This window comes from Corvus moneduloides, chromosome 5, assembly GCF_009650955.1.
Source record: "Corvus moneduloides isolate bCorMon1 chromosome 5, bCorMon1.pri, whole genome shotgun sequence".
In the NCBI taxonomy this organism is placed as follows: domain Eukaryota; kingdom Metazoa; phylum Chordata; class Aves; order Passeriformes; family Corvidae; genus Corvus; species Corvus moneduloides.
The window spans coordinates 62,211,789-62,234,144 of record NC_045480.1 but is presented as its reverse complement, the minus strand read 5'-3'; the positions used below and the strand labels follow the sequence as shown (position 1 = coordinate 62,234,144).

Here is a 22,356-nt window from a genome sequence, read left to right as displayed (position 1 = left end):
ATGACTACTTAATGCATGGGGCCGGAAATAATTGCCTTTCCTCTAGAAGAAATATATTCTTCTTCCCTTATTTTTGGTGTGGATAAAGATTACAGTTCAGGTGCAATACCATAGCTCACACAAGTTATTAATTATTTACAATAGAGATGAATATGCTGGCATCCTTTACATTTATAAGAATACAGTGATGAACTCAAAGTATGAGCCTGGACTGAATAAAAATAGCTTCAATATATATGTAACAAAGTAACAGATCTATTATGAAGACATCTACCAAAAAAATTGATTTATAAAATCTCAGCCATATAAATAATACATATCTTTGAAAGATATGCTAAGAATGTTAAAATGTAAAAGTTATATTTAATTCTTTTACACAACCTCAGACACCCTCTAAGAACAAAGTCTAAGGGCAAAGGGCTCTGTTTTGCTGAGGGTTAATTCATGTCTCTTTAAACTGGTTACAGCCTGAGGGCTGGGGAGGAGTATCGCAGCAGGTGGGGAAGAAAAGAACATTTCCTTCTGAGCAGCATATGCTGTTCCAGTCCTTAAATCTGCCCAACTAGCAAAATCAACCCAAGTAGGAGCAAAGAAAGTCTATTATTCTGTCTGGGCAACAAGATACTCATCATCTTCACTGTTATATGCACAACCAGGCAGTCTCAGAGCAGCACACTGTATACTTAGGAAAATCCTTCAAACTGAGCTTCAAAATCTGTGATGCATCTGAAAAACAGGGTTTAACAATTTTGCACCCTTTACCCCTGTGTAGTGGTTTGGTCCAAAATACTCATTACTGTTTATCTTCTGTGAGATAAGAATTAGGAGAAATGCAAAGCAGGCACCAAACTTGAAAGAATATACAGAAGTTTATTAACAGACCTAAAAGAAGGGAAAAAAAATTATACCACCTTCAGAACTCTCCTCCTCCCCCCACATTCCTCCCTTCTCCCACTGACAATGTAAAAAGACAACCCTTAAGATGTTCAGTCTGTTTACCACTTCCATAATAACCTTGTTCAGTCCATTTAGAAAGAGAAGTCTCTTCTTGCTCATGCTGTGAAAACATTATCACAACGAGACAGCCACCCACTTCCAAATATTGTTCAGTCCATTTAGGAAGAGGAGTCTCTCTGCCTGCGTGTGAGTCCTTTCCCCCGACTTGCAGCTTTTCCCACAACTGCTTTCGAGGGTCCACTCTTGAAGTTTTTTGGGGTACAATTTTAAGGTTGAGCTGTTCAGAAACAAAAACAGAGGCCCTTCTCCTTCCCTGGGAGCAAAGGGTCTTCCTCATCTTCATCGTTAGGACTATCTCTGGGAGCATCTCTAGGGACTGAGGTTTCTCCTTTCCCATTTGGAGCAAATGTCCTCATCTGGTCCATCTCTAGGGACTGAGGTTTTCTCCTTTCCCGTTTGGAGCAAAAGTCCTCATCTGGTCCATCTCTCCCTGTCCAAACTTCTCATGAAATTACAGCTGTGTCAGCATCTGCCTATCTCAGCGCAGGTGCTTTTGCTTACGAGCTGAACACTCCACCCCCCATATCTTCATGAAATGACAACAGGATACTCTGATATATCATAGCTTCACAACAGAACTTCAGCTTTAAGAATCTCCTCTCTTCCCTCAGGTTTTCAGCTCTTCACAGCAATAAAAGGGTTAATCTCACCTCGGCCTTGCAGCTTTGCAGCTGGAATGTTGAATGTTTCTTATCGCAGTGGAGAGGGGGGAGAGCCGAGCCGCTCCGGCTGCCCACGGCAAGGCAGTGGGGGGGTTCCACGGCTGGAACAGGTCCATCGGCTTCAGGATGGCCGTGGCCCGGCCCGGCCTGGCCCAAGCAGGGCCTGGGCCGGGCCCACTGGGCCCTGCTCGGGCCCTGCAGCCACCTGTCCCAGCGCCGGAAACGAGAGAGAGCTTGGGGGGGAGTTTGTCTATTCTTAAGTGTGGATCACAGAGGCGGTCACAACTTTAAGTGGCTTAGAGAATTGTCCATATTCAAACTGGCCAGCTGATAGGTTCTATCAGGTCCCAGAGGAAACTGTAAGCACCCCTTAGCAAGGACATCCCTTCTGGGACTATGCTTGCTAACTAACCTATGACACCCTGCAATGACATGTGACAAGGACACTTGTCACAAACAAGCTTCAGCTTGTTTATACTGATTTGTAGGGTTTCGCATTGAACACCAACCAAGGGTTTCTGGCTACTTACCCACTCTTCCTCATCATACTCAGAATGATGGGGTATAGAGTCCTGCCTTTTAATCTGAGAAGGATGATCCTGGTGCTGTACATCATCCCCTTCTTCTGCACTGTTTCTATGCACAGCTGGTTTCTTGAGGACACAGCCAGGCCGGGCTGTGTACAGTGCTAAAAGGGCACTTCTGACCAGCTGGTCCTTGAATGCGTGCACGAATAACTCCGTCTAGGAAAAAAACAAACAAATGGAAAGGTTAGACCAAAGAATGCAGTACTACAGCAAAGGTTTATAACACTGAAAGGGTATATGTTTCAGGCCTGACTGGGATGCAGAAAACAAAGCAGGCCAACAAATAAGGGGAACATTTCAAGGGTTTTAGGGATATCATCACATTCTACAATCCCAGTGTTCTAAGGATTAACACAAGAGTTCAGTATCTATTATAGACATCATCATCTTTTCACATTTTATTCGAATTCCAAATTTCGCCTGCAGAGGCGAGCCTCAACAAGAACCAGTTCCAAGAGTAACCAACCATTGCACAATAATTTCTGAATAAGTGTCAGATAAAACATGATTAACCAGTTTAATCATCTCCCTAAATAAAACCCACCACTCTACACTGCTGAAATAGCAGTATCTGCAAAAGCAGTGTTTCCAGAGATAAATTTCATTACCTGTAGGTATCAACCCAGATATCAGGGTAGGTGACACCTGATTTCAAGCTTGATTTTATTTATTTTTTAAAGAAAGGAAACCCTGAAGTAGCTTTCTCAGGTCTTCTGAAGATGCTATTCAATCTCTGTATCATTTTTCTATGTTGACTGTTACAGCTGGAATTTTACCATATTTTTTAAATCCTTCAACCTCCCCGCATTATTCACCTCCCTTCCACCACCACAAGAAAAGTACAATGCTTTCTGGATATGGGCTTCTCCATGTCTAGATTGCCACCATGCAACAGCACTTATGGTTGCCACCAGTGTGCCACACATGCCCATCTCCTGTGTCTCAAACACGTGGCCCCATCTCCCCTGGGAGACTTGGCTTATTCACTCCATCAGCTGGCAGAACCTACGGAACAGGAGAGAATGAGGTGCAAGGACACTTCCTTTCACTACAGGGTAGTAACCACTAATAAAGCCACAGCGACAGCTTGGGAGACTCCCAATTTTGGTTACTTCAACGACATTGAACAGGGTTCATCTGTCACAGTAGGGAGACACATCCCATCCAGAGCTCCCCTCCCAAGATAGAAGTCCTAGTTCACAGGGGATGATGAAAATTTCTTTCACAGCACAATTACCTGAATTTATTTATCCCAGGTCAGCGGGATTTGCCTTCCTATTTTCCGAGAACATAGTGGATTGGCGTGTGCAGGCAGATTCAAGTGCTGAAGTGCCTTCTGTGCACACAATCTTAATTAAACAGGGATGTGGGAAGGTATGTAGATAAGAGTCGGAGGATCCGCCCTAAACAAGCAGGAAATGCTAGAAATAAAGGTTGCCCAGCCAGGCTTCATTCAGTCCTTATGTGCTGTTTATGCAAAAGCTGAAGAAAAACTAGCAAAAAACCCCCAAACCAAACAAGTTTCAAGTGTCAGCATCTCCCTGGAACTCCTGAGAAGATGCCTGGAAGTTTTTCTCCCAGTTTCTCCACTTCTATTCTTATCCCATCCCTTTTTCATACTACTTGCTCCCCTTTTGTATGCATCCACTCCTACTCAACTTCTTTTTCTTGCCTTCCTGTCTCAATACCCTCTCAAAAGTTTATGGATATTTAAGACTAAAAAGCTCTAAATAATTGATGGCTTTCTTAAGGCTCCAGCTGCTGGATTAGGTACTTGCTTTAGAAGTTTCTGCTTTTTCCCATTTTCATTATGTTTAGGAAAAAAAAAATTTCCTAATGGTTGCACATGAAAAGGCTGAAAACTTTTATTGCAAATAAATCTCTAAAGTTTTAAAAATAAGAACCTCAGGCATATCTAAGATAAGTTATTAATTTTTTAAACCCAAATCAGGACTTCCTTCAGACCTGACTTGGGATTCTTTAGACTTGGCAACACTACTCATCTCCCTGGCAATTTTACCAGACCCATTCCTTCTCCTCCTTACCAACTTGGTGCCTGACGGAAAGGGTGTTTTTTAACAGTTTCCTTATATGCAGCCCCTCAGGACTGTCTCCTTGTAGTCCTCAATTGCTCTGCAAGACAATTTCAGTTTTCTACATTTCCAACCTTCAGATGGTGCATGCTTGGAGAATGAATAAGTCTTTGAGGAATATTGCTACCAAACCCTACCATTCTTTGCCTTACCATGGCAAAATGAGATTTGAGGGGTTGTGTGGTAGCAGCAGAGTTTCTCTTCAAGACTATTCTACAGTTCCATATCAAGAGAGTTGAAACTCCATTACTTGTCTATCCTTAGAAACAGCAATATCATGGTTTTGCTGACGTTTCATACCTATCTTCCCCACAAAGTCTACTTGAGATGATTTCAAGTCTCTGGATCAGGCATGGCAGACTCAAAAAAACTTTAAATTTCAGAAAATTGGGAGTACTGGATAGCTTCATGTAAAGAATGTTCACTATGACTGCAATGTATATTAGGTAATGATCTGAAAAGTTTAAGTAGTATAATTGAATAGAAATATTTTACAGGGAAAATTAATTTTTAAAAGCAAATCAGTACAGAAGTGAGACTCCATTTTTTCATACAGAAACTAAAATGATTCTTTAATTAAATTCCATTCAGGGTTCCCATTGGTTTAACAGCAATCTACATTTTAACCTCATTTTCTAACAGCTCAGTACAGCTAAATTTGCAGAACATCACTATTTATGAAATTGCATTGAAATCACAAAACCAGTTTATACAAAGAAATGAAAACTTTGCGAATTCTTTTAGATACTCTACTAAAGAGTATTTCTGCAAACAAAGATAGGCATAGCTGGAAAATGAATTTATCAAGCCTTCTGCAAGCTGCAAATGCTGATTCACTTGTTGACAGCAAAAGGCTTCCTTAATCAATTAACAAAAAGTGATGATAAAAGGTTAGTCTCAGGAAAACACTACAGTAAATTGCAAATTATATATGGAGAAGTAAAACCATGCTTAATATGAGAAAATAAGCTCAATTTAAGAAGGAGCAGTGGAATTATTTGATTTAATTTTCCACTTTCAATTCATGCAGCCAGTCCTTTCATTTCCAACATGAACACTTAAATGTAATTTACATTATTGATAGTTCTGATTTACTCGCTGCTACCTAATAATTATAGAAAGAATTATTATATATATCAAGCTTATATTCTATCTATCAAGTGATATGCTTTTTAATAAACTTGTGCAATTTAATCACCAGGGAAATAATTTTTATGACTTCTACAAACAGCTGTTTGATTTCTAAATTTCTATTAAGTTAAAACACAAGAGCTTTTTTTTTAACATATAAGAAGTATAGGAAAGATGGAATAGCAGAAGCACTACATATTCCTCAGGAATAAAAGTAGGTATCATGTAATTATATTCAGAAGAGCATGTGCTACTCTATCTTAAATATAACCAGGAACACTTTGATAGTCTTGATTCTCCACTAGTGCACCAGATTATACAAATAGATTATTTTAAGACATCAGTTCAAGGCTTTGAATCAACTATGAGGGATCTAATTTCAGTATTGTGTTGGTTCACCCAGTTTGGGGCCTTGAAATGGTATTTCCCTTCCCTGAAGCTGTTTCTTGGTCTTTCCTCCCCCTCTCTCTTCCCCTCTTTACAAGCAGCTGTCCCACCACATTTGTTTTCTCAGCAATGGTTCCACCCTATTATTTCTCCATTATCCATCTTTTCCTGTGAGTAAATTTGGTAATAGACAGGGAAGCAGGTATTGAACCACTCATGCTGCAGTTGTTCAGACAACTAGATTAATCTCTTACAAGCATAAGGTGGAGGCTAGACAGACATCCACAGAGTACATTGGGTGAGACTCCTTCGTCTGGGAACCTGAGCTCATGTACAAACAGCAATTTAGTCCTGGCCCTGAAAAGGTGATAGGAACATACACAACTAAGTCACCAGCTATAAATGTAAAGTATCTATGTCTTTTTCAAACTGAATTGCCTTTTTTGGCCCTTTTCTATAGCCAGAGTCTCCAGCAGGCTGTGGTTCAAGCAGTGCTTTAGTACCACAGCTGCCTGCAGCCCCTCTGGAATCATCCCCTCCTCCTGCCCAGAGGCAAATGGCCAGAGCAAACACACACATTCCTTAGCAACCACACTTTGGATCTTCAGAACAAACACTTCTTTGTCTGATTTGCTTTACCTGTGCATACAGATTTCTTTGAACTAACCACTAAGAGAGCAGCTCCACTTGTTCTATGCACAGCTAAAAACACCCTCCTACATGGAAAGGTACACCATAATTGCTACAAGCCCCCTCCCTAAATTCCTCTGTTTCATTTCAGGCTGAATTCTGCTTTTGTCTATTATCCATGGCATTCACAGCGACTCCAGTGTTCTCAGAGTTACTGTGGATTTATACATCTGCAACTGAGAGCAATGTTTCTCTCCCCCGTGGCTCCTCTGCAATGCCTTCACAGCAACTGGCTGAGCTCAATATTCAGATTTGAAACTCTCCCATTGAACGAGGAACTGCTGGGATAATGGTGCTCAACAGACCACAAGGGCTGTCACTTCCCAATAGCTGAAGATATATTGAAATGGCTATTGATCGTGTTATTAAGCCATACTGGGATCACGTTACTGAAGGAGTGCCCCATAGAGCAATGGGAAACTCTTTGCAACCTCTCAGGTCATAGCTATAGTACTCCATATTTTTATAGGATAACATATGCTGGGAAGTACTACAGGCTTCAGCTAATCTCCATTATCAGTCTGTAAGACAAGCAGGAAATATTATCTTCCTTAATTTAGAACTAAAGGAACTAAGATGAGGAAGAGCCTACAGCTACAGAGGGATATAACAGGAGAAAGAGAATTAAAATTTGAGATCTCCTGGTGCCAACTTCCCAGCTTCTCCTTCCAGGCTGCATCACCATTTCTGATCATGTTATTATTCTAAACCTTACACACAAACCTGGCTTGAACCACCTCCCATAAGCAGCAGCTTGAAATATAACAGAAAGATAATGAAAAATAATGATTTCTCATACTACAAAATTATTTATAAATTTTGATATTTTGATAAACTGCAGTATGTGGCCACTAGAGGATAAAGAAGATACATGAAATTAAACTAATTACACTTTTAAAAAAAGACAATCTTTATAAATTTCATTAATTTTCTATAAGGAAAGCCTAAAGAAATGCTACACAACATTATTTTTCTAATAACAACATTTTGACACTTATTTTAGCTGAGTTTATTTGACATTTCCTGGTGCTGTGCAACTCAATTTATGCAGAACCACTCCCCCTCCCCCCACCTCAGCAGTTAAAGACTCGGTTATTCCATTTTCCATTGCAGTGAAGATTTGAATCTTACTTTTTCTGAAAGCATCTTTAAAGAATTCTTCAAGCTGTCTGGAGAACGTTGGCTTGCAGAACTAAGCAGCAGGTCTGCATGGCTTGATATGAGAGGTTGCAGATGATTGATGTTGCTGAGAACTTCTTTTGCCTTGGCTGTGTTTTCAGGTGAATAGTAAATACACTGGTATCCAGTACTGTGATAACAGAGAGAGATAACAGAGAGAGTCACATAATGTCAAATTCATTTCTGCTATTAATAGCAATCTTAATGTGCTAAAAATCTTACCACTACTTTTGCAAAAAAAAAAAGCCAGATGCCTGAACTTCACAGATACCATTGAAATGCTCCTGCCTTTAGGGGTAAAAACAAATCTTTCCTTGAACAGTAGCATACAACAGACTGCCTACCACCACATGCTCCAAGTAGTACAGTTCAAAATTCCTTTGAGTGACTGATCTGAACATAAAACCCCCATATTTTTATGTATTTCTTTTAAACACTGTAATTCTAGAGATAAAAAATATTTGACCAAGTAAGGTAATAATCCCAAAGAGCATAAGACTCCTTACTCTTCCAACTGAACTCCTCAACAGATTATTAACTACCTCACTAAATCTTTCAAAATGGGCCATTACTGTTTAATTGATCAGTGGCCCCCACTGTGTTTTGATTAGCCTCAGTGATGTTCAGGAAGTGATGACAACCAGAGTTATCTCCAGTAAAAACCAGGTGCCTGATTTGCAAGAAGAGACACAGCAATGCGGTGTGGGAGTTAATTACTTCAAAACCACACAAATGCATATTGCAAACTTCCTACTTTCAGTTGTTCAAATTACTGCAGTTCTTTTGGAGGACTTCTATTCATCTTTCCTCTTCCCCCCCTTACTAATCATGCAATATCTCCTTATACAATTATTCCCAAATAATTATTACCATTTCAGACAGCGCACACCCACTGGTTCTTTCTTGCCTGTAGTGCACAGCTCCTCACCTAAACCTCTTGTACATAACTCTTCCTTTTATAAAGCCTTGCTTCAGTCTTTCAGAGAAACTAACCAAATATTTTGCAGATTCAGATTAACACAGGAAAAAATGTAACCAAGCACCTCCTGGCACATCACCAGTGTCAGAGGAATGTACATACTACTCCCAGCTGGTTCTGTTTGTACCTCCCTTCTCTCCTCTTGTGTCTTTTCAGCACAAGTACCTCAGTCCCTTCAACTCTTTCACCACTGATTTCTTTCTTAATTTTGCATACCAAGACCCAAATTTTGACACATGTTCAATCCTCTGAACTTCATGCATTTTGTTTCATTTCAGTCGTTTTCCAGATCTCTTCACTCCCCAACTTCCCCTTTGTGTCTTCTACTGTGTCCTTTCCAGTTCCTTCTCATTAGTTTTCTACAAATTAGAAATTAAATCCTGATGGGTCCCTTCAATTAAGCAGTGATTCTATGATTTTGGCAAATAAGGATAGCTTCAAGCAGTCTAAAATTAAGACTCCTGCTTATATATTTTGCTAAGTTACAGTCCCAAATTCCCCAAGACCAAGACTATTTTTCTGTCTTTCACCAATGTCTTAATTTCTAGACACAATTCTATGTAGAGGCAGGCAGGATGAATGGCATCTAAGTGAGCAAAGCTCAGCCATGCTACCAGCCACATCTAAATTACTTACTATACATCTCCAACTTACACGAGGTACTAGACTCATGTCCAGTAGAAGTCGTAATTCAGCAAAATGAACCATATAAACTGTCTCTCCTAATGAATTAGGCAAAAAAAAACCAAAAAAAACCTCTGGCCCTCTGAGAAATGAGGAAACTGCCACAGTTCTACCTGTGAGGTTGCCACACTGTTAGTGAGAGGGACTTCCAGAGTCAAACCTACCTCTACATTCACTGCAACACTCAAGCTATCAGGCTCAGTAGACAGGGCAGAGACAAAGATTAATAGTCTATGTTAATTGCAGTGAAGACATAGTCTTAAAAGTCTTGATACTTCTGTAATTCCCCTGCAGGCTTCTCCCTCCCTTTATCAGAGTCTTTTTTGCAGGCTGAACCTGGCTAATGCTGTTATCAAGCTCACCACGCACACACTCCTTTCTGGGATTTCCCTCAGTCTTTAAATCATTTTCACTGATCTCTCACAGCTTTAAGCTTCACTGAATATTGCAGCAGAAAAGCTACAGACACCACTGTAAGAAAGAGGGAAGAGTGACACTAAAGGTGTGGGCAGTTCTCATTGCAATAAAGTAAATCATAGCTTTTAAATAAAGGAATTAGTGAAGAGAGAATGACTCTTTCTTCAGAATGAAGTGTATTATCAGATTTCATTTGGCTAATTTTAACATTTCTGGAACCGCAGAAAGCATGAGACAACTTCAAATATTTAGTTTCTCTCAAAATTTGAGGGCAACTTCCTCCATCCCCCTAGGAAAGTGTGTAATTATTTTTCAGAAACAACATGTTTTGGGAGTATTTGAAGTTTCTAACTGTTGTGTCTCCACACTGTTGTATTTAGGACAAGCTGAGGTTTTCTGTCGCCTTACCCTTCATGAAAAGACATTACAACTTACAAGTCAGTGAAGTTTCCTCATCCACAACTGCTTTTAAAGCTTGCTGCTGCATATAGCTATGGTATATAAGTACTATTAGTTAGGAGAGGCAGCTGCCAATGGAACTTAAGAGAAACTTTTCACAGGCGTCAAGGCACAAACTAGATGAAACTTTTGCATTAGGGTAAAGGCCACATGGGTAGGTCCAGCAGCATTATGAAAACCTACCTTTGATATGTAAATTATGACTCATGTACCTTCTGAAAAACTCTATAATAATGTCTCCTGGGTTAAGTTTCAAAGCTTTCACTAAGCATATAAAACCACACTTGATCATTTCCATGTATTGGCACTATCATTAACTATGAACACATGACTGTCAGCAGTCATTTCAGTTTTAAAATTGCTTTAAGGACATTCTCATGTAATTTGATGTCTTGGGGATGGTTTATATCCCATATCAGTTTTTGGTTTTGTTTTTATTTTGTCCAGAATAGCTACTGCCTCCCCCGGCTCCAGAAGCATCACCATGGGTGAGGAGCAACCCAGGATCCTGCAAGGGTTGGGGGCCAGGGGCTGCTGCTTCCTGCTGGTGGGGGTGATCGACTCATGCAGCACCCTGGGTCTGACTGGATATTCTGTTGCCCTGTGGCTTTTGCCTGTTTCTTTCTTTTCTTTTTCCTTCAGTACTGTGACTGGGGCTTGCTGGCTTGTTTCTCTGCTCCTCTGTCGTTTGGGAGCCCAGGGCTGGTGCATGCTGTGCCAGGGGCTGGGAGCCCTCCCTGCTGGGCCGCTCCCTCTGTGTGGCAGCCCAACACCGGGACCAGCCATCACTGGTGAGCTATCCAGGGGAGCGATCCCCTGCCCAGCCCTTCTGTTTTCTGCCGCTGCTTTGGGCCTTTTGCTACACTTTGTTTGCCACCCCAGGTGTGCCTGCCCCAGCCGTTCTAGCCACTGCTCTGAGGTTCCTGCTACAGTCCATTCTGCCATCCGGAGGGGCACTGGGATCGGCTGCCCCCATGAGTTTGCAGAGGAAAGCCCCTTCTCTCTCTCTCTCTCTCTCTCTCTCGCTCTCTCCCACCACCATTGCCATGTGGAGAGAAACGGCCGAAACTCGCGCCACAGCGCCCCCTGCAGGTGCAGGCGAATCATCGCAGCCGCCCTGCCCGGCCGGGAGCCACCAGCGCCCCTGCCGGCTGTGAGCGGAACTGCACCCAAGGGGAAAGGGCCCGCGGCCGAGAGAGGCTGGCACTGGCTTCTGGTTCTGCTTGCCGCTGCTGCTGCTGCTGTTGTTTTTGTTTGTTTGTCTTGTTTTATAAATATATATATATGTCTATGTATATGTATATGTATATGTATATGTATGTATGTATGTATGTATATTCTAGTAAAGAACTGTTATTCCTTTTCCCATATCTGTGCCTGAAAGTCCTGTAATTTCGAAGTTATAATAATTTGGAGGGTAGGGAGTCATATTTTCCATTCCAAGGGAGGTTCCCACCTTCCTTGGCAGACACCTGTCATTCAAACCAAGACATTTGAATAAATATTAAACTGGGTACATTTTAATTCTAGATTAACAAAGTTTTTGCTGGAGAATAAATACTGCAATATGCTAAACGTGTAATATATAATCTAACTTATAATGAACCTCCGAGTTACTCCACTCCTGCTGTTGACTGCGTAAGTTGTGTTACTGAGTTAAATTGTCACCATCTGGGACTGGCTTAAAGTCTTCTAACAATGAATATTTGACCTCTCATTTTTCACAGCCAAACCCACTGACATTAGCATCAAGAATACAATTCAAGCATAGACAGCAAGTGCATCTACCCCTAGATAACTTCAGTTTTATGTACCTTACTGAAGATGCCGATTCAGTGGCTTACTTATGGATCACATGTGTTCTGTCTAAAGTGGGAACTTATGATCAAAAATAAATTGCTACATAAAAAACTCTGGATAATTCATGGTCTCAGAAAAAAACCTAAACCAGATGATCAGAGCTGAGGTTACGAAAACAGGCCTGAGAGACACTAGAAGTTTGAATTACTTTGTTTTTTTATTTCTTAAGTTTCCCTTGCCACCTTGGAAGTTCTAACTTTGAATATGAGGAAAATGAAATGATGCTATTAGTTCTGTCTATGATGATCAAATGTCCACAAATCCTTATCTTGAGGCAATGGCTAAGGGTGTATGCACAGAACTTTTCCTACAGCTCCTCTATTTTTCTTCATTCCTAACTCCATGAAGTCCAATCTCTTACACACATATACATGCAAAAAATAGGGGAAAGTGAGCAAAGAATAACATCTCTGTGAAAAGTGTTAGGCATGACAGACATTCCCTTTGAGAATAAAGGTTACAATTAGATCAAACATAGATCCTTATTATTTCAACATCTCTGGGACTTACTGTGAAATGGTACCATTTCAGGTTCCTCAGAGAATGGAAATGGGTTGAAGGCTATAAAATTCAGGCAATAGGAACACAGAATATTGCAGCATTAATAACATCTCTGGTCACCAAACAGGTACATTAGTGAAGGCGTACACTTCATATCTTTGCTAGAAATCTAGGCCTCAAACAGAAATAGTCCTTTTAGACTGTTCAAGCCCAACTTAAATTATTATAGCTTTGGGGGGAAAAAAGCCCAACAGAAAATCCTTTTCAGTAGTGTTCCAGTTTTAAGCTTTTGCAAATTTAAAACAGAATAATTTCCAAACAGCTTGCTGGAAATTATGTATAAAACCACAGTGAATCACAGCACCCAATGCAACTTGTGGGACACCTCTTTTTCTTGATGGTTAGAACTGGGGCATTAAAAAACTTCTGATCATAAGCCTATGTGTTTTGGTTAAAACAGAGAGGATTAAATTAGATTTTAAATAAGAAAAAAAATCCTTTGTGTATCTCAAAAGTGATTTATGAACATTTCAAGCAGTGAGGCATTATATGGATAAAACTTAGAGAATGTCTGATTTAAATGTTTCTGCACAACTGAGCTCTAAAAACAATAATTTGCTGTGCCATCTAGACTGATGAGAAGACAAGCCCTTCCATTTGCTGGAAGGAGAAATAATCTGTACAATCAAGCCAAAAAAAGACTGCATCTGAACAGCTGGCTGACTTTCTCTTTCATACAGAAATAGGAAAGGAAAAAATAAAAAGAACATACCAATACAGTATAATGAAAAATATTCTAAAATAAATGTATATCATACACAAGTAATTAATATTCTGCAATTATTTACCATACTTTAATCACCATATTTCAATTATTTTAGTGTAAATGCTGTCATGCCTAAACAAAATTTTTAAAAAGTATCAGTTGTTCTTACTTGGTCCTATGAAATTCACTACTCACTACTAAAGGGACAGACATACTTGACCCATGCCTCATAGGCATACCTGATTGATGTTTATAGTGGAAGGGCCTTTGATCTGTCTTTTTGGTACAGATAAAGAATAGTATGTGAATGGGTTATAAAGCAATGGGACTTCAGATCACATACCAGAAAGTACTATATTTTTCACCTGAAAGAAAAGCTTTTCTTGCTCTTATTTCAGATCTTTTTTTTTTTTTTTTTAAATAGGCCTTTTTAAAATTTAATATGACCTTATTGAGGGCAATAAATTAGAGAAGAATTGCAAAAACTGCATTTTTTATAAATACTATTAAACAGTTCCCTTTGTGTCTGCACAAAGATGCATATTCTGTGTAATAGAAAGCATGCCAGAACTATCTTCAGATACACATTTTCCCCATTCTTCTGTTTGATAAACTTTCACAAAACTTACGTCTCAGTCTCGTTTTTGTTTGGCAACTGCAAATGCTACCAGATAACAGTTACTCTTGTCTGTTAATTCCAAAAGTCTAAAATTGAGCAAGAAATATTTTGAGATATGCTGACACTGCTGAATATTTTGATAAACTGTTCTAATAATCAGACTGAAGGTCAAAGACATGCAAGGCATTGTGTCACATCTTGAAAGCTACCAGGACTGGCTTGAGAACTAATCTCTTCCCAATCTTGCTCTAGGTCTTCAGCTCAGTTAGCCTAGAGGAAACGGCTGCTGAATCTGCATTTTTTTTTTCTGTTCATTCTATATTTTGACTGATATCTCAAGGTGTCACTTCTTCCTTCAACCAAATCTTCAGAAGATCTGTCCCCATTGTAAGAAAGAAAATTTAAATTGCAAAAGGTGCCCCTGGGGACACTATGCATCCTCAAAATATCCTTATGCAGCGAAACACACAGGTGCATGAAAATAACACTGTTGTCACCACATTGAAATACATTTCTCCATTGTAAGATTGAGAATGGTCCTTTCATGTACTCATTTAAAGCAGTCACCCTCCTGAACATTCAATAAATGAGATTGTATTGAGAGCTTGCTTGCTTCTGTCTTTCAACTCCCACAAGTTCTTATAGTTGAAGCTGAAAAACCAAAACATGGAGTTTTCTCTGAGCTGCCCTCAAAGATAGCAGGAAAGATGAATTTTGGAGGCTTCCTCCTTTCTGCTTTGTGGGAATTCATACACTAAGTGATCATTTCCCCAGCCTGCCAAGTGATTAGCTGAAAATTGTAGTGCACTGTTTCCAGTGCTCGAACTTAAGTTTGCTAGCCTGACTCAGGTTCTTTTGTAAGGAAGAGTCTGACAGGATAGTAACACAGCTCTAGTTACATGATGCTGAAGACAGACTTTTGCTTTTCCAAGAGAACCCAGAAACACAAAGGAAACTGTCAGAGTAAACTTCTTGTACCCTGTCCTTAAAAAGTGCCAAAACACAGGTGTTTCTCAGGGATGCAGAAAAATCTAAGCAGCAGGACAAGTGTAAGGTGATGTGCAGGCTCTTGAAATAGGCCTGAAATGCCTTTGTGAACCTGCACAAAGCTCTCGCCCATCACCTCCTCTCCCCTGTTACCAGCAACTAAGAAACAAGGGCATTGTCTAGTGATGCCTATGAGATACTGCAATGTGTGCTCTTCCAGGAAGTAGTTCTCTTCCCTATAAGACATTTTTCCTTTTCTCCAATGAAGAGAAATCACAGAGAATAATTTACCTCACCGCTATCCTCCATCTCGGGAAGTCACACTCTGCCAGCAAGTATATGCTGCAGGACTGAGCTAGTGAGAAATGGTTCATTTTCTGAAAGCTGAGTACTGTGAGAACTGTAACGTTCTTTGTATCATATGACTTTATAAGATTATGTCTATTATATGATTTATATCCTATGAATTCAGTAATAAATTATTATAATAAAAACCCACAAACCACTATTGCAAAGACACTAAAGGAGCAGATACGTTAAGAAATGTGTTTAGACATTTTCTTCAGCAGAAAACATGTACTTCGTAGGCCTCCATATGATGGGGATAAGGCTGCTCATGCCAGTCTGCTGACAGCAGAATATTAACACAAAGTTCATTGATGTGTCTTACATGATCAATGATGTACATGTTTCATTGGCAGGTTTCAGAATCAGAGGTGGTCAGGGAAAGAAAAGATTTTTAAAGATTTAACAGAGTTTTAAAATTGTGTAGTGCAGGCAAAACCCCCTCAATAATACAGCTTTCAAAGCAAATAGATTTGTTGGGTTTAGTTTGGTTTTAATATTGATGCCAACTCCTATTCAACGTAGAAGTCAACAGCACATTTTTATAATTTTCCTTTTATTCTTAATGATATTGTATCTATGAAACTTTTTTGAGCATTGAATATAATGGAATTAATTTTCTGTGGAGCATCATGATAATTTAGATCAGAGTACTTCCTTCCTGAATTCTCTTTGGAATGGTGTAACACCGGGGTTAGCACCATCAGTTGAAGCACTGAGCAGTCACAACTACAGGCACTGCCAGTGACAGCTGCACCTGCTTGAAAATCTTAACAGCCATAGCAACAAACACAAACACATCCAATTCTTAGGAAAAGATGTAACTAACACTTTTGTGCATGTTCAACAGTTAATAAAGCATTTGAGTTCCACAATAAACTGAAACCTTTACTTTTGATTAGCCTTATTTTGGCTTTCTGAAGCATAAGAGTAGTTTGCTGTTTCACAGGTGTACTAAATGTATTTTACTGTTTGCATACACATAGGGCTGTCAGAAATAAAGTTACTACCTTAAGCTACAGTTTCTGTATTTAAAAATTCTCTACAGCTACATTCCTCTTAGCACAAGAATTGCCAAAGAGATACCTCATTCTGAACAGCAGGTTTTCAAGCACTGATATACCTCCAGCTTCCTGAAATACGAGGAAAAAATTCACAATTTTGAACCATTAAGGTTGCAAAAGACCTCCAAGATCATTGAGTCCAACCTTTGACAGAACAACCACCATATCAACTAAACCATAGCACTGAGTGCCAAGTCCTGTCGTTTCTTGAACACTTCCAGGGATGATGACTCCACCACTTCCCTGGGAAGCCTGTTCCAATGCAGAACAACACTTTCCATAAAGAAATCCTTCCTGATCCCCAACCTGAACATCCCCTGGCACAGCTTGAGGCCATTTCCTTTATTTAAAATTAAAGTAGACCGTGCTTCAATTTTCAGCAAAGCAGGGAAGATAAAGGAAATATTTTATAAATGCAGTGTCCAATCCTACTAGATTTTAATATTCCATGCATTCAGCAGGATAAACTGTTTTGGTATTCCATGAGCTCACAGCATTTTAATGCAACTCTAATGGTATTTTCATAGCTACCAGAAAGAATACTTACTTTCGTCTTTCTGCCTCAAATTTACTCAGCAGTTTCCGGAGACCACCATTCTTAAATCCTTGGAAATGTGCTGCTGGGGCTCCCACGGTGATGACATCATACAGAGCATCTGGAAGGGAATAGACAAACACAGATATTTGAATGCTCCTATTCCCAAGTCATGGCAACACTGTGATATCTACTCTACAAAAAGTAAGGACAAGTCTTTATCATTTCCAGGGAATAATTGATAATCCATGTCCCAAGAAGGCCGAAGAGCTAATCAATCTTTCCATACAGCCACCTGCACACTTTAAAAAGTTCATCTGATTTATGGCTACATCTAAATTATGTGCCGCAGTGTAGAACAATATTCCAGCTCTGCAGTTTACAAAGCTGCCAAGTAAATTGGCCCATTGTGTATTTCACTTCATTGCCCCTTTCATTTTTTAACTTGTAGTCATGTTGAGATGCACAGATTCCAGCATTTTAGAATCAAAAGAGACCATTATGATGGAACAGTCTGACTGAATAATAGAGGCTACAGAATTACAGCTAATGATTCCTGCATCAAGCTTATGCCTCTTGGTTGAGTGATGGCATCTCTTTATTTAGGCATCTAATCTTGATTTAAAGATTGCAAGTGACAATGAATTCACTGCATTCCCAGAGAAGTCAATCAGACTAGTAAAAATCCCTACCTCTTTTCTAGTTTGAATTTGTTTAGATGTAATGCTAATGTACTTTCAGTTATAATGGTGTTTAATGCTAAATTGGAGAGCCCTGCTCTATGATATACACTAAATTTTTGTATATGTTTATGAACACAAAGTCAGTTGTTCTCAGCTGAGAAGCTACCAGAATAGGAAATAAACTATGCTACTGAAATTCTTGCTGAGACAACAAACTCTTGTCTCTTTCTGTATATACTTAATGTCTTATGGCATGGGGGATGAACTTTTTGTGTGGATATGTACTTACAGAACTGGAGATAAAACATCATTTTTAAAAGAGCTTGTGATTGATTGTCAGTACAGAGATGAAGATTTAATTACATCCCACACCACAATAATTATTTCTTCAACGTTTAAATTTACATTTACACTAAGTAGTACCTGTTTTGTACTGAAACTTACTGGAGGTATAAAAATACAGTTGAGAATGCCTCATTCCTAAAATGTATTTCTAAAGGAAACATTACAGGATGTTTTTTGTGAACTGTTTTATTCATCAAGGAAGTCTCCCATGTAAATTAAAATCTAGTCCTCTCTTAAAATAGACCTTGTCTTGCGTTCTGATGATAAATATCCCTAGAAGCAAGAACACTGTACAAATGATTCACAGTTAATGAACTATGCTTTACTTCCCGAGCTGAATCTCAGAACATATTTGCTCAAATTGATTTGAGTTCTAATGAGTTGGTGACTCTTCAATTTCCACTTAAAAGGAGAAGTGACATAATTTCATTAGCCTAAGGTGATCTTCAAGATTCTTAAATAGCCCATTCTTTCAGGCCTTAATTGAGATTTATCCATAATACATATTCTTTGGGTATTAGAGCTCCATTGGTATTTGACAGTAAGGAGTTCTGTTGCTTAAAACAGCAGTGGCTTGAAATCAAGATAAGAGATGAACTCATAAGGGTTCTGAATATGTTTAGAGGTAACTCATGAAATGACACGAAAACATTTAAAAGACTAAACCCTGGTGCTGACTGTTTTAAAAATAAACATGACCCTGTTTATAGTTACTTTGGGAGGGGAGGATTTGTCCAGAAGGAAGCTTTCATTCAGCCTGTGGCCTCTTCTCAGCATGGTCGAGGAGCAGCTGTCTGAGACAGAAACCCACCCAGCACAGCTGAACACCTGCCTGACACAACCTACATGGGAGAGTGAGGATGGCAAAGGATGAGGAGCATCCATGCCTGGTGATGGGCACAGGACAATCTCACTCCCACTTCCCAGAGCACAGTGCAGCAAGGCTTGGGAGGAATGCCTTGTGATGTGCTCTACTTACACGTCAGTGGAGCTCCTTGTGAAGGACATGCAGTGTCAGCATCAGTGCCCTGCTACAGAAGTGCTCCAGTAACTCATAACCATCAAGCAAGAGGAGGCTACTGCTAGCACCCCTCTGCAATGAAGACAGAGCTCAAAATGCGGCAAAGCGCCACAGGAGCTGTGTCTTATTGTCAAGAACGGCTCAATCCCAATTTTGAATCAACCTGCCCACCTCCACAGGAGGCAGTCAGTGTCTCAAACTGGCCAGATGCAAAACAAAAATCAGTTGACCAAATCTATTTAAAAACATCTAATCTAAACATTTAAATCTATTTAAAATCTATTTAAAACAAGAATACATTGTATAAGCAGGGACAAAAGCAAAGCTTTGTCAATATATAAATTTAAGCTCTCTACTATGAGGAAGAGACCACAATGTGGTGTTTATCAAATGGATAGGGATACACTTGACCCATTGGGAAATCGTATTTTTCTCAAAGATTTCCTACTGAAAGTTCAAGCGCACAGGTACTTTCTCTTCCATGACAGTACCCAGTAACAACCCAAATCAAAGTTCAGTAAAAGTAAACCTGTTACTGTACATGTCAAACACAAAAAACCCACACACCAATGTGCATATACAATAGGTGGGATTAAAACCTATCTTGCATTCCCAAAATTAAGATATCCAATAGTGTAAGGGTTAATGACACCTCTATGGCTCATTAGCTTGTTTAAATGTCACCTCTATGAATTTTTATTCTCTCCCTTCCAAGGTCATTCTCCTGATTATATTCCAGATGTCCTTTGCCAAGTAAAGCATGAGATGAAAAAGATCAGCTTACAATCAAAGTGCTGCCTACTCCAGATTGATTAGTAATTGCTAGAAACTGTTCAGACTGTGTATATCTAATACAAGACACAGTGAACATTAGATAAATAACAGAGGCAGAGGTTTATAATTTAAAGCTCCAAATTTAGAAGACAACTAGAACAATTCTAACATTTATCTCTTTCTGCACCCTTTTTGATTATGGATTAACCATGTGCCCCAAGCACAATGGTTTTGGAGAAGAAAGGAGAAAATTCATAAAAAAACCAAAACAAAACTCAAGTACTGTAGAAGTTGTGGGTGCTTAAGTAAGTGACATATTTCATTCCACTTTTTCTGGCCACCATTACAAACCTAAAAATACTTTCGAGTTAATTAATTAACTTCAAACCATTAAATTAAAATCTGTGTTGTTACATTATGTCACTATAAGTCCCCATCTTGTTGAAATGTTTGGAAGCACCGGTTTTTAGTAAAAGTAATAAAATATTGAACCAACCAGTACCTAACAGATAATTGGAAGTCCCTGTGTTCCAGCTTAGAACTGGATGGACATCAGCCTCACACAGTATAAAACTCCTATGACCACTGTTTGTACTTACTGTTTTACAATCTTAGATGCAGAGTGTATTAATTAGGCAAAAACCTTACAGAGTGTAATTTCTGTGTTTGCAGTGACAGCAAATTTAACAGATCTCAATTTATCAACAAATTATTCACTGTGCTATGATTTGGTCATATATATGTATCAGTATAATCTTTGATCTGTAAAGGAAGCTGCTAAAATCATGTGCAAGCAGCAGCAACAGAATTCTGTATTAAAAAGAACCACAGAAGATGTTACAGAAAGTTATCCCCCCTTTCCAGGAGATGTTGGAAGTTTGCAGTATTTTCAGCATAATCAGTGAGGTATTTTCACTTAACACTGAGCAAATGCTTACGTGGGGTAGGTGGGCATGACAGGGTAGCACTGCATAAGCTGATTTAGAAACAAGCAGCGCTGGGCTCATTACAACTTCCTAAGAAATAGGATAAATTAAGTTTAGAAGTAATACTGTCCTTAATGGAACCATGTACCTCACATCACCTAGGCTGGTGAGCTCATCCCAGCAATCTCTGGAAGGAGAAGTACTGGACTGTGCTCTATCACTATCTCCGGTGGCAAACTGGCAGCAGGGAGGGAAGAAAAGCCACCTTAAAATGAGAGAGCGTTAAGTCTGGCTTTTACAGCATTATGGATCACAATGAAAAATTAAGTGGGTGCCCAAGAAGGACGTGAATCTAAATGAGCATTGAGCAGCATGTCACTACAAATCATGACAGTTCTGCGCTGCTACAACAGAATATTTTTAACCATGCATAGCTTACCAATACATTTCAGTGAGCATATATTCTGCATTTACTTATTTGCTTGAAATGTCATAGGAACAAAATGAGCACATCCCTGGAATCTATTTTTAGAAAGGAACTTAGAAGAAATTTAGTTAATCACCCCTTAGTTTTCCAAGATCTGCAGTCAATGTCCACAACTTGTGGCATCAGAAGATGAGGCAGAGAAATCAGAGAAATCCCTTGCACAGCTTTAACTTTGGACCTGATTTGTAAATTTCAGTGTAACTGTATTTCAAAACATACTTTGTCATACTTGGGGAATTTTTTTACCTTTCAATCGAGGACTATGCACATGCATTCTTTGCAGATGAAGATTTATTGGGATGAATTCTAGTGTTTTTTCTCCTTTGCTACAGCTTGACTTGAAGGAAGAACCTGAAAAACAAAAGTTTAAAGAATCATTGCCTTAATCATCCAGATGTTTCTATCTTCCTTTTAAAGTGAGGATGATACTTGTATGTCAGGAGTCATCTTTAATTTACTTTTAATGTGTAATTGTATATTACGAGATGAAATGTTCACTAACTGAGTCTCAGCATGTATCCATACTGGAAGCAACAAACCACCTTTTAATTCACAGAACAATCTAATTTTTTATCCTAGGAGATAGATACTTTTCCCTGCTCTCTGAAATCAGTCTACAGTCTGCTGGAGACAATGTAGCAGTTAATGTGCATTATGTTTATTCTATGCTAAAATCACAACGGTACAGAGCTATGATGGCACTGCATTTTTCCAAGTAACATTTTTTTCTTCAAAGAAAAGTCTTATATTGAGTGGGCTATGCATTCTTCCTAGAAAGCTCAAATAAAGAAGCACAAACTATCTTAAGGAAAGCTATAAATTAGTTCACAGGAGGCATGATGCCTTGGAAAAACAAAATAAAGATGAATATGCCTGCATATTTCAAAAGTATGAGATTATGAGTAGCTTTATGGCTGTGTAAATGAATATAATTAAAGTCTAGCACTATGAAAATATAATTTACCTGAAGGTATTTGATACAGAATCAGTATAAAATGAAAGGGTGTAGATTAGGAAAGAGATGTGATCTTGTTTTCTCACTCAGGCAGCCCAACATTTACTTAGGCCACTTTTTCAGCACCCTATCATTTTGCCAATTATTAATTATTAGAACTAAAATTAATCTCATTCAGATAGAATTTTTAAATAAATTTTGTC

General features: G+C 39.1%; 1 protein-coding gene across 9 annotated transcripts in view; it reads right to left on the bottom strand.

The window, feature by feature from the left end:
* INPP4B (inositol polyphosphate-4-phosphatase type II B) overlaps nt 1–22,356 on the bottom strand; it is a 312,437-nt gene that overhangs the window by 69,981 nt on the left and 220,100 nt on the right. For all 9 annotated transcript variants that reach the window (XM_032108397.1, XM_032108395.1, XM_032108396.1 and 6 more), the window contains 4 exons: nt 21,445–21,549; nt 16,975–17,083; nt 7,699–7,876; nt 2,210–2,422 (listed from right to left, as the gene is read on the bottom strand). In XM_032108397.1, coding sequence (XP_031964288.1) covers nt 2,210–2,422; nt 7,699–7,876; nt 16,975–17,083; nt 21,445–21,549 — 605 coding nt within the window. The remainder of the gene's footprint in view (nt 1–2,209; nt 2,423–7,698; nt 7,877–16,974; nt 17,084–21,444; nt 21,550–22,356) is intronic.